The sequence below is a fragment of the Hemitrygon akajei genome, chromosome 14, assembly GCF_048418815.1.
Source record: "Hemitrygon akajei chromosome 14, sHemAka1.3, whole genome shotgun sequence".
NCBI lineage: Eukaryota > Metazoa > Chordata > Chondrichthyes > Myliobatiformes > Dasyatidae > Hemitrygon > Hemitrygon akajei.
This window is the reverse complement of record NC_133137.1, coordinates 55,387,244-55,402,694: the sequence shown is the minus strand read 5'-3', so window position 1 is coordinate 55,402,694 and position 15,451 is coordinate 55,387,244. Positions and strand designations below refer to the sequence as shown.

General features: G+C 41.7%; 1 protein-coding gene across 8 annotated transcripts in view; it reads right to left on the bottom strand.

Annotated features, from left to right (window-relative positions):
• LOC140738596 (ATP-binding cassette sub-family C member 9-like) overlaps positions 1–15,451 on the bottom strand; it is a 188,490-nt gene that overhangs the window by 147,602 nt on the left and 25,437 nt on the right. For all 8 annotated transcript variants that reach the window (XR_012101405.1, XR_012101406.1, XM_073066119.1 and 5 more), the window contains exon 2: positions 11,631–11,772. Coding sequence is in view for 6 of the 8 variants with exons in the window: in XM_073066119.1 (XP_072922220.1) it covers positions 11,631–11,772 (142 nt within the window). In the remaining 2 variants the exon portion in view is untranslated. The remainder of the gene's footprint in view (positions 1–11,630; positions 11,773–15,451) is intronic.

Here is a 15,451-nt window from a genome sequence, read left to right as displayed (position 1 = left end):
TCAACCAGCCCACTTTGCCCGAGGGCTTTACACGTGGTCTTCATGAGACAATAGTCAAGGTCGCTTTATTCTGCATCCCGGTGGAACGCGGTATTCAGCACGTCTCTCTCTCTCCCATTTCCTGTGTCTATTCAGCACCTCTCTCTCTCTCTTGGGTCATTGACCCCCCCCCCCCCTTCACTAGGGCTCTTGCGATTCTCACAAAGGAAGGGGCTGGTATCATAACACAAAACAAATTTGATGGACAAGAGGAAACAAAGAAGAGAGAAATTGAGGGAGTACACTAAAATAGGACAAATAAGAGTTGTGACACCACTGGTTGTAGCTAATACCGGTGCATACTTAGAGTTATTAATGACATCTGCCTAAAAGAGGCTCAAGATTGGGGATTAAATATACCAAGTTATTAGAGCTACAGAAAAGGTAGTGAAGATGACAGAAAGGGGAAGGGCAGTGTTATGTTTTATAACTCCAGAAACTAATTGAAAGAAAAACACTGGAGCATGGGACGTGTGTACTTAATTTTTTTAAATCTAGTGAAGGCACTCACATATGATGTGGTGGTGTTACGACGTATGCCATTCACATACTTTTACATACAACCCATAATGAATCATGCAAAGAAACAAAGATTTCTTACTGAAACAATATTTTACTCAAATAATACTTAAATGTTAAATACACAAAAAGTAGTGATTGTGTTTGATGATGAAATCACTTCAATGATAATGTACCATTCTTGAAGTAAGCAGTGATGGAGGTTGTGTTTTGGTCATCTAGAAGCAGCTTTGAAATAGTAAACTATATAAACAAAGAGATCAGACAAACAATAACAGCAGAACAAGCCCCTTCCTTCCTTCCTTCCCACCCACCCACACACATATACAGTCTCCAACACAAGAGCAGGCATCCCTCATCTTCAGAGGACTCATGGAGTTACACCACCAACATTTTAAAAAACCCTGACTCTGAAAATGGTCACTGGATAAAAAGTAAATGATGAGACGTTACTTAGTTTAGCTTTCTGTCCTCTGGAATTTAGAAGACTAAAGTGTGATTTGATCAAAATTTTCAAAATGTTAAGGAAAACTGCAAGGGTAAATAGAGAGAAAATATTTCTTCAAATTGATGTCTTGGAGTGGGGGAATGTATAGATCAAAAATTTGAAACAAAACTTTTAGAAGTGAAGTTAAGACCTGGGTACTCATTATCAAGGAAGTAATTTTCAGTCAAAATTGAATTTTAACTCTGAGATTGATAAATCTTTGATTCCCCAGGGAAAGGGACAAAAACAGGAAGACAGAGTCATGAATCTCCCATGATAGTGAAGGGGGAAGAGCTCACTAGGAGGCAAGTGGTTCACCCGGTTCCTATGTACCTGATCTCCTCTCGAAATCCTTTGTATGGGTAACTACTAAGAACGGAAGGTGCCAGTTATAAAAGGACTTAATGGTGAATGCAGATTATGCTGCATTTTATGTACGTTTGGGCTGGCAGAGCTGTAAGAGGACAAGGTCAGGGTGAGAGAATTATGTGAACTTCATGGCTGAAGTTTAAATTAGTAATGATGCTCTCACATGGTGTGACCATTAGGTAGAGTATGTGTCAATGGCTGTTGAATTGAGTGGTACCTTCTAGGTTGCAGTGACCCCCTCCAAACAAGAGGTGATGTGGTGGTGCAGTAGTTAACCCCTCCTGCGTTACAGCTCCAGCAGCTCAGGTTCAGTCCCGACTTCACGTTCAGCCTGCATTCTTCCTGCAGCCCTATGGGTTTCCCCAGGGTGCTCCACTTTCCTCCCATATCCCATCATGACACTGGGAGGTTTATTGACTCTTAACAAAAGGCAAAAGGATCAAAAGGGAATTGATGAGTGTGAGAGAGAGAAGGTTGCAATGGAAAAGGGAAGAGGTGTAGGCCTGATGGGATCAGCTCAGCTGGCAGACAGTATGAACAAGTAGCTGTATGGCTTCCTTTTCTGCCTTTTTGCATATGTAAGTGTAAGAATGGATTATAGATATTCACATCATCACACTTCCTCAAACATGGGTTGGACAAATAGTCTTCTCAGTAGGTCTAATGTTTTCCCTACACATTTAAAGCCAGATTCAAGTGTAACTGGAATGCTTGAAATGAACATTTCCTCTATTATCTGGGTGTGAGGGCCTTATCTGGATATTCTACAGAGCCAATGCTAATTACAGATCTTTCACTGAGTGTACGGGAAGTTCATCCCTCTCTAGAAAAAACTATGGCATGTTTTGGGGAACAGATTAAAAAGAGACATAAAAATACAACTGCAGATGCTGTGGATCTCTTTTCTCACGGATGCTGCCTGACCTGCTGAGTTCTTCCAGCGTTGTGTACAGATTAAAAAGGGAGTTAGTCTACAACCGGCTATACATTACAAGAATGCTGGCCCTGATAAAGGGCCCCTGGGAATTGGAGAGGTCCTTTCCTAAACTTTATGTTAAGATCCATTTCACTGCACTGAACACAAAACTGGCATGAAACTTCTGAGCGGTGTTGTAGTACTGTTGGAATTACTCTTTTTAATGATTAAACCACATTTACAGTTCTTTATTTCAGAGATACATGTAACATCAGTCAAACAATAACCACTCTGCCCGTTCAAATGGGCATTGGGGTTTTCCACTGTATTACCTGCAGAAGACCAGAGAGTGGACCTTGCCAATCGGGAACAATAAGATAGATTACTAGCAGGAAAGTAATAGAAGAATACAGGTCCTAATGTGGGCAAATGGGATTACCATAGACAGGCATCATGGACACATGGGTGGGCTGTTTCTGTGTTGTATATCTCTATGTTGTATTCTGTTGTCTCATTACAGGAAGGTTAAGAGGGCTCTGGAAGTCAAGTCAAGTCAAGCCAACTTTTATTGTCATTTTGACCATAACTGCTGGTACAGTGCATAGTAGAAATGAGACAACGTTTTTCAGGACCATGGTGTTACATGACACAGTACAAAAAACTAGACTGAACTATGTAATAAAAAAAACACAGAAAAAGCTACACTAGACTACAGACCTACACAGGACTGCATAAAGTGCACAAAAACAGTGCAGACATTACAGTAAATAATAAACAGGACAGTAGGGCAAGGTGTCAGTCCAGGCTTCGGGTATTGAGGAGTCTGATAGCTTGGGGGAAGAAACTGTTACATAGTCTGGTCGTGAGAGCCTGAATGCTTCGGAGCCTTTTCCCAGACGGCAGGAGGGAGAAGAGATTGTATGAGGGGTGCATGGGGTCCTCCATAATGCTGTTTCCTTTGCAGATGCAGCGTGCAGTGTAAATGTCCGTGATGGCGGGAAGAGAGACCCCGATGATCTTCTCAGCTGACCTCACTATCCGCTGCAGAGTCTTGCGATCCGAGATGGTGCAATTTCCGAACCAGGCAGTGATGCAGCTGCTCAGGATGCTCTCAATACAACCCCTGTAGAATGTGATGAGGATGGGGGGTGGGAGATGGACTTTCCTCAGCCTTCACAAAAAGTAGAGACGCTGCTGGGCTTTCTTTGCTATGGAGCTGGTGTTGAGGGACCAGGTGAGATTCTCCACCAGGTGAACACCAATAAATTTGGTGCTCTTTACGATCTCTACCGAGGAGCCGTCCATGTTCAGCGGAAAGTGGTTGCTCCGTGCCCTCCTGAAGTCAACAACCATCCCTTTTGTTTTGTTCACATTCAGAGACAGGCTGTTGGCTCTGCACCAGTCCGTTAGCCGCTGCACCTCCTCTCTGTAAGCTGACTCGTCGTTCTTGCTGATGAGACCCACCACCGTCGTGTCATTGGCAAACTTGATGATGTGGTTCGAGCTGTGTGTTGCAGCACAGTCGTGGGTCAGCAGAGTGAACAGCAGTGGACTGAGCACACAGCCCTGGGGAGCCCCCGTGCTCAGTGTGATGGTGTTGGAGATGCTGCTCCCAATCTGGACTGACTGAGGTCTCCCAGTCAGGAAGTCTAGGATCCAGTTGCAGAGGGAGGTGTTCAGGACCAGTAGGCTCAGCTTTCCAATCAGTTTCTGAGGGATGATTGTGTTGAATGCTGAACTGAAGTCTATGAACAGCATTCGAACGTATGTGTTTTTTTTGTCCAGGTGGGTTAGGGCCAGGTGGAGGGTGGTGGCAATGGTGTCATCTGTTGAGCGGTTGGGACTGTACGCAAACTGCAGGGGGTCCAGTGAGGGGGGGTAGCAGGGTCTTGATATGCCTCATGATGAGCCTCTCGAAACACTTCATGATGATGGATGTAAGTGCAACGGGACGGTAGTCATTTAGGCAGGACACTGAAGACTTCTTCGGCACGGGGACGAAGGTGGCGGCCTTGAAGCACGTTGGAACAATGTTGCTGTTCAGGGAGATGTTGAAGATGTCAGTGAGAACATCTGCTAGCTGGTCTGCACATCCTCTGAGCACTCTACCAGGGATGTTGTCTGGTCCAGCAGCCTTCCGTGGGTTGACCTTGCACAGGGTTCTTCTCACGTCGGCCACAGAGAGACACAGCACCTGGTCATTCGCAGGAGGGGTGGACTTCCTCACCGCCACGTCATTTTCCACCTCAAACCGGGTGTAGAATTTATTCAGCGCATTTGGGAGGGAGGCATCACCTGCACAGTCAGGTGATGTTGTCTTGTAATTGGTGATGTCCTGGATGCCCTTCCACAGCCGCGCGGATGCAGCAGAGGTTTACCAGAATGATGCCTGGATTAGGGAGGATAAACTATAAACAGGAGTTGAGCAAAGTTCATCTGTTTTCTCTGGAAGTATGAAAGGCATAGATAGGGGAGATGGTCAGAATCTTTTCCCCAGGGTAGAAATGTCAAGCTCAAGAGGATGTGCATTTCAGTATGTCATCCCATCCAAACTCATTATCAAGCTTCAAGAACTGGGCCTCTGTTCCTCTCTCTGCAACAGGATGCTCAACCTCCTCACTGACAGACCTCAATCAGTGGTGATCGGTAACATCTCCTCCTTGCCGACCAGCAAGGCCGCAGGCTCAGGCCCCTGCTTGACTCTATACACATAACTATTCCATGTCATATAAATGGCATTAAACATTTGCTGATGATACCACACTTGTTGGACCAGCGGTGGTGATGGCGTACAGGAATGAGATATGATACCTGGTTGAGTCATGCCATAACCTCTCACTCAACATCAGCAAAACTAAAAAGCTAATTATTGATTTCTGGAAGGAAATAAGAGGGTGTATGAGCTCCAGTCTACAGTGGGGGGAAATTGACAGAGATGAGAGACAACAGCTTTAAATTCCAGGGTGTTAACATAGCAGATGACCTGGCATTGGACAGCACTTAGGTTAGGTTAAGGAGATTCAGCTTGTCACCAAACACTAACAACCTCTACATTTATACTGTTGAGAGTAGTTTGACTGGTTGCATCATGTTCTGTCCAGAAACACAAGGAGCCGCAGAGCATAGTAAACTCAGGCCAATACATCATGGGCACATCCCTCCCAACCATCAGTAGTACCTATGGAAGGAACTGCCTCAGGAGGGCAATGTCCAGCTTGGAAGGTGCCCATCATCCAGGCTATGCCATCTTCTTGGAGCTACCATTGGACAGGATTTACAGAAGCTAGAAGTCCCACACCTCCAATTTTTCATGAACCAACCTACACAACCCTAATCACTGTGACCACTTTGATCACTTTGCACTAAAATGGACATCATGTGTGTTCTTTAAATTCCAGTTGTGTTTTCTCTTGTAAAAGTGGGATATAATTTACTATTTTTATATGAATGCCAGGTCTGAAGCTATGTGCCTTTAATGCTGCTGGAAGGTTTTCATTGCACCTGTGCATACATGTACTTGTACATATGACAAACAACATGACTTTTGATTCAAGATGAGAAGAGGAAAGTTTAAGGAGATGAGCTGGTTGCGTTTTTATTAACACAAAAAGTGGTGGGGGCCTGGGACATGGTGCCAGGGTGGGGGTGTGTAGTGGAAAGCAGATGCAACAGTGACATTTAAGAGACTGTTAGAAAGCAGGGAAGGGTAGGAGACAGGATACAGGTCATGCATTGATGGAAAAGAATTGGGTATCATGTACAAGGTGGGCTGGAGGGCTGGTTCCTGCACTGTACTGTTCTGTGTTCTCTAACTCTTGTGCTTTATCTCAAATGCTGTTTTCCTGAAACCTTGTGTGGAAATTAGCTGACACAATTCCCAAAGTCACTCTTAAAAATTGGCACCAGGACATTATATAATCTACAGAGGTCACAAAAAACATTATATAAATGCAAGTTTCTTTTGGATAGCTATAGAAACCAAGAACATTACGGATGCAGATGAGCAAATACACTGGAATGTTACAAATGTTCCAAGTGCTTATAAAATAAAAGAACTGAAACACAATAAGATGGTTGTATAGAGATACATGGAATACCTCCTTATTTAGTGAAAAAGTCCACTTCTACTGGAATAAATTCTGCTTGAGTATCTGGCTGACAGAGAGAGCCAGCCAGAGATGTTGCCCAATGACTCGGCATGACATGAAAATATTTACTCATGAGTCTGGCATACACACTTAGTTTTACTTTAGACTTTTTTTCCACTATTATCCTTGGCAATATCTAGATGGCTATTCAAATTTAATGCCAGGATTTAGTTTTGAATTATGATTCAATAAACAATTCTGTGTATTATTTATAATTTGTCAAATTATGCACTTCTGATCATTAGTGTGTAACATTGTTTTCCAAAATAAGTTTCAGATCTATAAATAGTGTTGCAGCCACTTTTAGTAATTCAGTCATTGGTTTCACTCATTTATGTTAGAAAGAATTTTTGTTGTTTGTCTTGGAGACTAATTTTTTAAGAGATACAATGTACCATTTGGTGTTGCTCAAGGAAACTGTCTTGGTCCCCTATTCTTCTCCTTATAAGTGCTCCCCTTAGCAGACACCGTTTGGGAGCATAAACTTGATTTCAACAGTTTTGCAGTTGACACGCAGTTGTACATCTCAGTTGAGCCTAGTAATAACACCCTACTTCTCTGATTTCCAGTATGACTGCAATAAACAACTGGATGAGCAATAATTTCCTTAAACTAAATGAAGATAAAACTGTAACACCTTTGGTTGGTCCTAAAGTCAAAAGATATAAATTTATTGATAAATTATTGTAAAATCAGAAGCAACTATCTTGAGTGTTTATCCTTGAGTCAGCATTAAATTTTAATTCCTACATAAGTGACCAGAGCAACATTTCTTCACTTAAGAAATATTTCAACAGTATGTCTGTTCCTGTCATGTAATGATGCTGAGAAACTAATTCAAGCCTTTATATTGAATAGACTAGATAACCACAATGCGCTTTATACTGGCCTTCCGAAGCAATGTATTGATAAACTTCAACTCATTCAGAATGTTACTGCCAGACTGATGAGGAAGTACATCACTCTTGTCCTAGCTACTCTGAATTAGCTTCCTGTATCTTTTAGAATTGATTTTAAAGCTCTCAATAGTCTGGGACCAGAGAACATCACAGAATCGCTCTTGTTTTATAACACTGCTCAAGCTCTAGGTCTTCTTCACCTGGTCTCTTACATTTAAAGGTCAAATGGTAATTGGCTGGTCAGCTTATTTTGAACTACTCTCCTAAACTGTGGGATTCAATACCCAAAACTATCATGGATGCAGAGGAAGTTTTAAAATTTTGAAAAGTTAGTTCTAAACCTATTTGTTTAACCTTGATTTTAACTAACATCTTTTTACTTTTCATTTTCGCATTTGCATTTTATCCCATTATAAAGCACTTGGGACTACATTGCCTGCATGAAAAGTGCTCTATAAATAAATTATTATTATTATTGGCCGTTAAGATACTAACATAGGCTAATTTTATGCAAAAAACTTAACAAGACTCAAAGCAGTCTGTGGTCTCCGCACCTGCACCAGATTCTGCTTTTGTAGTTTAGGTCAGCAATAAGTGCTCCAAGTGGTTGAAGTTTGCATGGATGGACTGTGTGTGTGCAAAGGATGAGATAGCTGGCCCAATGATAGTTTCTTTCGCTCATTCATTACTTAATGATGAGGGCTACAATCAGCCACATCTGATTTCTAAATTAGTTTCACATGCTGATTACCAAAAACTGAATGTCAATTCAAAACAAGTAGTAAATTTCGTGCAATAGATTTCACACATGGGAGGGAGATGTCATTAGGATTGATTTCACTGTCCAATAATCAGTGATCAGTTAATAGCCAGTGCCACAATATCCCAATGGTAATCTAGTAAATTGTATTTCATGATGCAATATCTTCGCTATTGCTTTAATCAATTATCTTCTTCTACCACACATCATTTCTGTTCAGAGCGCAGGAAAAAGTGGTTTTGCGACAAATCTGTTTACAATTGCGATCACCTTTGCACCGTGCACAACAAGCATGATTTTCTGGTTGCCAGCCATTTTAATTCCAGTCCCCATTCACATTCCAATATGTCCATACAACCCCAAGGCATCAGAGCAGAATTAGCCTATTTGGCCCATCGAGTCTGCTCCACCATTTCATCATGACAGATCCATTTTCCCTCAGCCTCAATCTCCTGCCGTCTCCCCATATCCCTTCATGCCTTGACTAATCAAGAATCTATCAACTTCTGCCTTAAATATACCCAGCGACTTGGCCTCCACAGCAGTCTGTGGCAATGAATTAGACAGATTCATAACCCTCCTCATCTCTGTTCCACATGGAAGTCCTTCTGGTCTTAGACACCCCTACCACTGGAAATATTCTCTCCACATTCACTCTATCGAGGCCTTTGAATATTCAACATTCTTCTGACTGCCAATGGTTATAAGCCCAGTGCCATCAAATGCTCCTCATATGATAGGCCTTTCAATCTGAGAATAATTTTCATGAACCTCCTTTGAACTCTTTCCAATGACAGCACATCCTTTCTTAGAAAAGGGGCCCAAAACTGCTCACAAAAGTGAGGCCTCACCAGTGCCTTAAATAGCCTCAGCATTACATCCTTGCTTTAATATTCTAGTCCTCTTGAAATGAATGCTAACATTGCAGAACCGATTCAATGTGTAAATTAACCTTTAGGGAATTCTGCATGTGGACTCCCAAATTCCTTTGCACCTCCGATTCTTGAATTTTCTCTCCATTTAAAAAATAGTCTACTCTTTTATTTCTTCTAGCAAAGTGCATGACCATACACTTACAGACTCTGTATTTCATCTGCCACTTCTTTGCCCATTCTTCTAATCTGTCCAAGTCCTTCTGTAACCTCTCTGCTTTCTCACACTACCAGCCCCTCCACCTGTCTTTATAATGAACCACAAAGTTGGCCACAAAGCCATCAATTCTGTCATCCAAATCATTTAAATATAACATAAAAAGAATCAGTTGCATCATAATTCCCTTTACTCCACTGTAATCCTGAAACATTACTTTAGCTTCTCCTTCTCAAATTGCAGGGTAAATTCCTTTCCATAGAAGCTGCCTGACCAGCTGATGTCATCCAGCATTGTTTACAATAAATTGGTACAGTGGTACAAAATTCCAGACACCCAGATCTAATCCTGTTCTCTGTCACTGCCCTCAGCACCTTGGCCATGATCTGTTCTTGGACAGAAGGTACAGGTCCCACACCACCGGGTTCAGGAACAGTTATTACCTTACAATCATCAGGCTGTTAAACCAGTGTGGACAATTTCACTCACCTCAGCTCTGAACTGATTTCACAACCTATTGACTCATTTTCAAAGACTCTACAACTTATGTTCTCGGTATCATTTTTGTTGCGCAATTTGTCTTCTTTTGCACATTAATTATTTGTTGGTCTTTGCTTATGTATATTTTTTCATAAAGAAATAAAATAGAATTTATTTTCCTGTAAATACCTGCAAAAAACTGAATCTCAGGGTAGTATATCATGACATATTTTGATAATAAATTCACTTTGACTTTTGAACTGGCACAGTTAAAGTGCAATGGCACAGTGACAGAAAAACACAGCCTAAATCATATCCTTGCTTCAAACTAGCAGCTCAGTACTCATATTTTCAAATTAACAAGACAAAGGAGCAGAATTAAGCCACTTGGCCTATCAAATTCTGCTCTACCATTCCACCATGGCTGAGTGCTTATCCCTCTCAAACCCATTCTCCAGCCTTTCACCGTAATAGAAACATAGAAACCTAGGGCACAATACATGCCCTTCGGCCCACAACGCTGTGCCGAACATTTCCTTACCTTAGAAATTACCTAGGACTACTTGTAGCCCTCTATTTTTCTGCGCTCCATGCACCTGTCCAGGAGTCTCTTAAAAGACCCTATTGTATCTGCCTCAACCACCATTGCCGGCAGCCCATTCCACGCACTCACCACTCCTTACCACTGACATCTTTTCTGTACGTACTTCCAAGCACCTTAAAACTGTGCCCTCTCATGCTAGCCATTTCAGCCCTGGGAAAAAGCCTCTGACTATCTACACGATCAATGCTTCTCATCATCTTATACACCTCTATTGATAATCAAAAATCTATCAACCTCTGCTTTAAATATACACAATAACTTGGCCTTTACAGCCATCTGTGGCAACAAATTCACCACTCTCTGGTTAAATAAGTTCTTCCTCATCTCTATATTCTGGGGTATGGCACCTGCTCTGAGTTTCTCCCACTATAGGAAACATCCTCTCCAGTCTCAGTCCAACTTGTGCTTTAATATTCTATAGGTTTTAATGAGTCACCCCAACCTCCACATTCTTTTAAATGCCCGAACTCCAGCAGGTACGGGCCAAAACGATCAAATGCTCCTCATTCGTTAACCCCTTCATTCCCAGGATCATTCTCGCAAGCATCCTCTGGACCCTCTCCAACGTCAACACATGCTTTCTCAGGTAAGAGACCCAAAACTGCTCATAATACTCCAAGTGCGGTCCGACCAATGTATTATAAATACTCAGCATTGCATCCTTGCTTTTATATTCTAGGCCTCTCATATTAATGCTAACATTGCATTTGCCTTCCTTACTACTGGCTCACCCTGTAAAATTTAGGACAAAGAGAATGGGGATTGGGAGGCTGTCTTGCTCATGAGGGTCACTTTTAGTAGATCATTATATAGGACAAAGAGGATGAAGAAGAGTGGATTGGGAGGCTGTCTTGCTCATGAGGGGCACTTCTAGCAGCAGAATGACAAAAGGAAAATAGGAAAGCAGTGTGCTATAGGTTATAGATGGTGAAGGAGCATTTTGGAGAGTGAAGAATATTTCTTAATGAGTGATTATCAACAGAAGAGGCAAGAACAGAAGTAAGTGTTAAACAATTGTAGGGAATGGACAGTGAGGAACACCTATAGTATACATAAAGAAAATAGGGAGAAATTAGATCATTGAAAAACTACATCAGGATTAACAATATTACTGATTCCCTAATACTTAATTTCACACAACTGTGTTTTTTTTCACAAATATACTAAAGGCTGGAAATTCGACCTCCAAAAACACCTCTTCACTCACTCTGACATCAGTGTACTCAAAATAAGCTCTAGTTGTAGTCAAATGAACACATTTCAATTTGCTAAAAATAGACAATTTTAAAAAATTAACAATATAAGAAATCCAAGCCATACCTGTCTGAAACCATTCCCTCTGCGATTTCACAGACAAGTACAAAGAGTAGTATAAAAGTGAGGATCCATCGTAAACTGTGCCCCGGGAAGTGTAACCATGTGTTGTGGTGGATTTGAACCTTTGAACTTTGGCTTCCCCAACCTGAAATTCAAAATATTATTTTCCTTTAATAATTGCCAATAATGGAATACAATGTTAAAGACTAAAAGAAAATAATTGTGCAGACTTGTATTATTTGCAACCTGGGCAGCCTCTGCATCTTATCACAGACATTTCCTCTGATCTAGAGATAAAAGATGGCAGATGCTGGAATCTGGAGCAAAACTATAAACCACTAGAAAAACTTAGCAGGTCAAGCAGCGTCTGTGAATGCAAAGGGACGACTGATGTTTTGGACTGATACCCAGCATGAGTGAAGAGGGAAGGTAGCTGGTATATAGAGGTGAGAGAGGGTCTGGACAGTGATCAGTGGAACCAGATGAGGGGGAGATTGAGCCAGGCAGAGAAGGGTGGGAAGTGTTGAGACAGAGACAGGTAGGTGATAGATGGAAACAGAAGCACATTTCAGGTAGATAGAGTGGGGAGGGGAGGGAGGAGGTAAAGTGAGAAGCTGGAAAGTGATAGGTGGAAATAGATAAGGGACGAATGATGGGAAGATGGCACCGGACAGGGAGGGTGATAAATCTAGATGACAAAACAGAGGGTGGGAAGGGGAGAGGTGGCTGGTGGTGAAATAACATTGAAGCTTGCAGAAGTAGTGAAAGATGATAACGCTGGATGCAGAGGTTAGTGGGGTAGAAGGCAAGAACCATGGGAACCCTATCTCTCTTCTCATGGGAGAGAAGGGGCTGAGAACAGACATGCAGGAAATGCTGGAAATATGTTCAAGTGGCCCATCAACAAGGACAGAGAGGAAGACATGTTTCCTGAAGGTCCTAGAGTAGAAAGCCTCATCTTAAGAACAGAAGAGGTGGAGACAGATGAACTGAGAGAAGGCAATAGCATCCTTACAGGAGATAGGGTGGAAGAAGGTATAGTTGAGATAGCTGTGGGTGTCAATTGGTTTATAGTAGAAAATTGTGGACAGTCTGTCTCCCGAGATGGAGACAGAGATACAAAGAAAATGGAGAGAAGTGTCAGAGGTAGTCCAGGTGAATTTGAGGGCAGAGTGGAAGTTGTGGTGAAGATGATGCTCTGCTCAAATTTTCTTTGTTCTCTCTAACCTTCTGCCCTGCAAATTCAAACACTTGTATCTTCAATGAACAGTTCTGAAGAAGGGGCCTTGACCCGAAACATCAGCTTTATCATTTTCCCTGCTGATACTGCCTGACCTGCTGAGTGCTTCCAACATTCTTTGCTTTAGTTTCAATCCATCAATATTGCCCTTTGAAAACCAAACGTACCTTTGTTCTATTCCTTCTGGGTGTGATTTTCATTTACCCATTTTGAAAATCATAACACAGATCCAATTGCTTACACTAACTGCAAATCCACATACAAGATGTGCAATGATATTAATCTAGCTGTTACCGTGACATCTTCCAATTAACAACAGATAAAGTGAAATGGAGCTTGAAACTCATGCTGATATAATTCATTTACTTTGGGCTAATTCTGAAGTATTTATCTCTTACATTGCATGGACTCACATTATTATTATTAATACACATAACTATTTTAATCATTTATGGCATGTAGGTGCCCATGACTACAAGATCATAAGATATAGGAGCAGAATTAAGACATTTGGCCCCTCAAGTCTGCTCTGACATTCAACTACAGCTGATTTATTGTTCAATCCCATTCTCACACTTTCTCCCTTAATCCTTAACCCAATTCCATACAAGAACCTGATAATTCTTGCCATAAATATAACAATGGCTTGCATGACACATCCCTCTGTGGCAATGATTTACCACCCTCTGGAAGAAGTAGTTTATCTTCATCTCAGTTTTAAAGAGATGAAACTTTATTCTGAGGCTGTGCCCTTGGATTATGGACTCTCCCACTAATGCCAAGACACTCATCACATCCACTCTAGCTGGGCCTTTTCAGTATCCAGCAGATTTCAATGAGATCTTACCTCAAACTTCTGAACTCCAAGTGTCATCAAACACCATCAATACTCCTATTATCAAGTCTCCATCACCAGCAGAACAATGACAAAGATACACAGTGAATTCACCACTACTGTGGTTTCTCAACCAGCTTGCTCACCTCAGTAACATCATCCCACCTTGAGTTTCTTTCATCCATATTCATTCATAGGTCCATGAAAGACATCTGTGTGGCTAGGCATAGCTCAAATACCATCGATAAATTGGTTGATGATGCAACCATTGTTGGTAGAATCTTAGAAGAAGGTGAAAGGGCGTACAGGAATGAGATATACCAGCTAGATGAAAGAGCTGATTATAGAATTCAGGAAGGGCAAGGCAAGCAAACATGAACCAATCCTCATTGAGGGATCGTAAATGAGGGAGTGTGCAATTTCAGGTTCCTAGGTGTCAACATCTCTGAGGATCTAACCTGGTCCCAACATATCAATGCATCTATAAAGAAGGCAGGACTGCAGCTATATGCATGGTCATGCACTTTGGTAGTAGAAATAAATGTTTGGACTATTTTCTAAATGGAGAGAAAATCCAGGAATCTGAGATGCAAAGAGACTTGGGAGTCCTTGTGCAGAGCACCCTGAAGGCTATCTTGCAGGTTGAGTGGGTGGTGAGGAAGGCAAATGTTAGCATTCATTTCAAGAGGTCTAGAATACAAGAGCAAGGATGTGATGCTGAGGCTTTATAAGGCACTGGTGAGGCCTCACCTTGAGTATAGTGTACAGTTTTGTGTTCCTTATCTTAGAAAAGATGTGCTGGCATTGGAGAGGGTCCAGAAGAGGTTCACAAGGATGATTCCAGGAATGAAAGGGTTATCATACGAGGAACGTTTAATGGCTCTGGGTCTGTACTCACTGGAATTCAGAAGGATGAGGGGAGATCTCACTGACACCTTTGAATGTTGAAAGACCTCAACAGAGTGGATGTGAAAAGGATGGCCTAATTCTATTCCTATATCTTATGGTCTTATATTCCATTAGGAGTTTGAAGAGATTTGGTTTGTCAACTAAAACACTCAAAAACTTCTATAGATGTACCATGGAGAGCATTCTGACAGGCTGCATCACTGTCTGGTATGGGGGGAGGGGGTGCTACTGCACAGGACCGAAAGAAGCTAAAGAAAGTTGTAAAATTAGTCAGCTGCATCTTGGGTATAAGCCTCCAGAGTATCCAAGACATCTTCGAGGAGTGAAGCCTTGAAGTCAATGTCTGTCATTAGGACCTCCATCACCTAGGGCATGCCCTCTTCTCATTGTTACTGTCAGGAAGGAGGTACAGAAGCCTGAAGGCACACACTCAGTGACTCAACAACAGCTTCTGCCATCCGATTCCTAAATGGACATTGAACCCACAAAAACTACCTCACTTTTTAAAAAATATATATTTCTGGGTTTGCGCTAGTTTTAATCTACACAATATACATATATACTCTTACTGTAATTGCTTTACTTATTTTTTTTCTTTCTATATTATCGTGTGTTGCATTGAACTGCTGCTGCTAAGTTAACAAATTTCACTACACATGTCAGTGATAATAAGCCTGATTCTGGTTCTGATCTCAGCTGATTCCATTTCTGAAATATGCATAAACTAGTGCAAACATCCTCTGAGACCTTCTGGATCTTGTCCAAACTACTTATCAGTTGCAGGAGCAAGTCCAGCCGTAACTTGGAGATAATGCTGACCTCAAGTTGATTTACACAAGA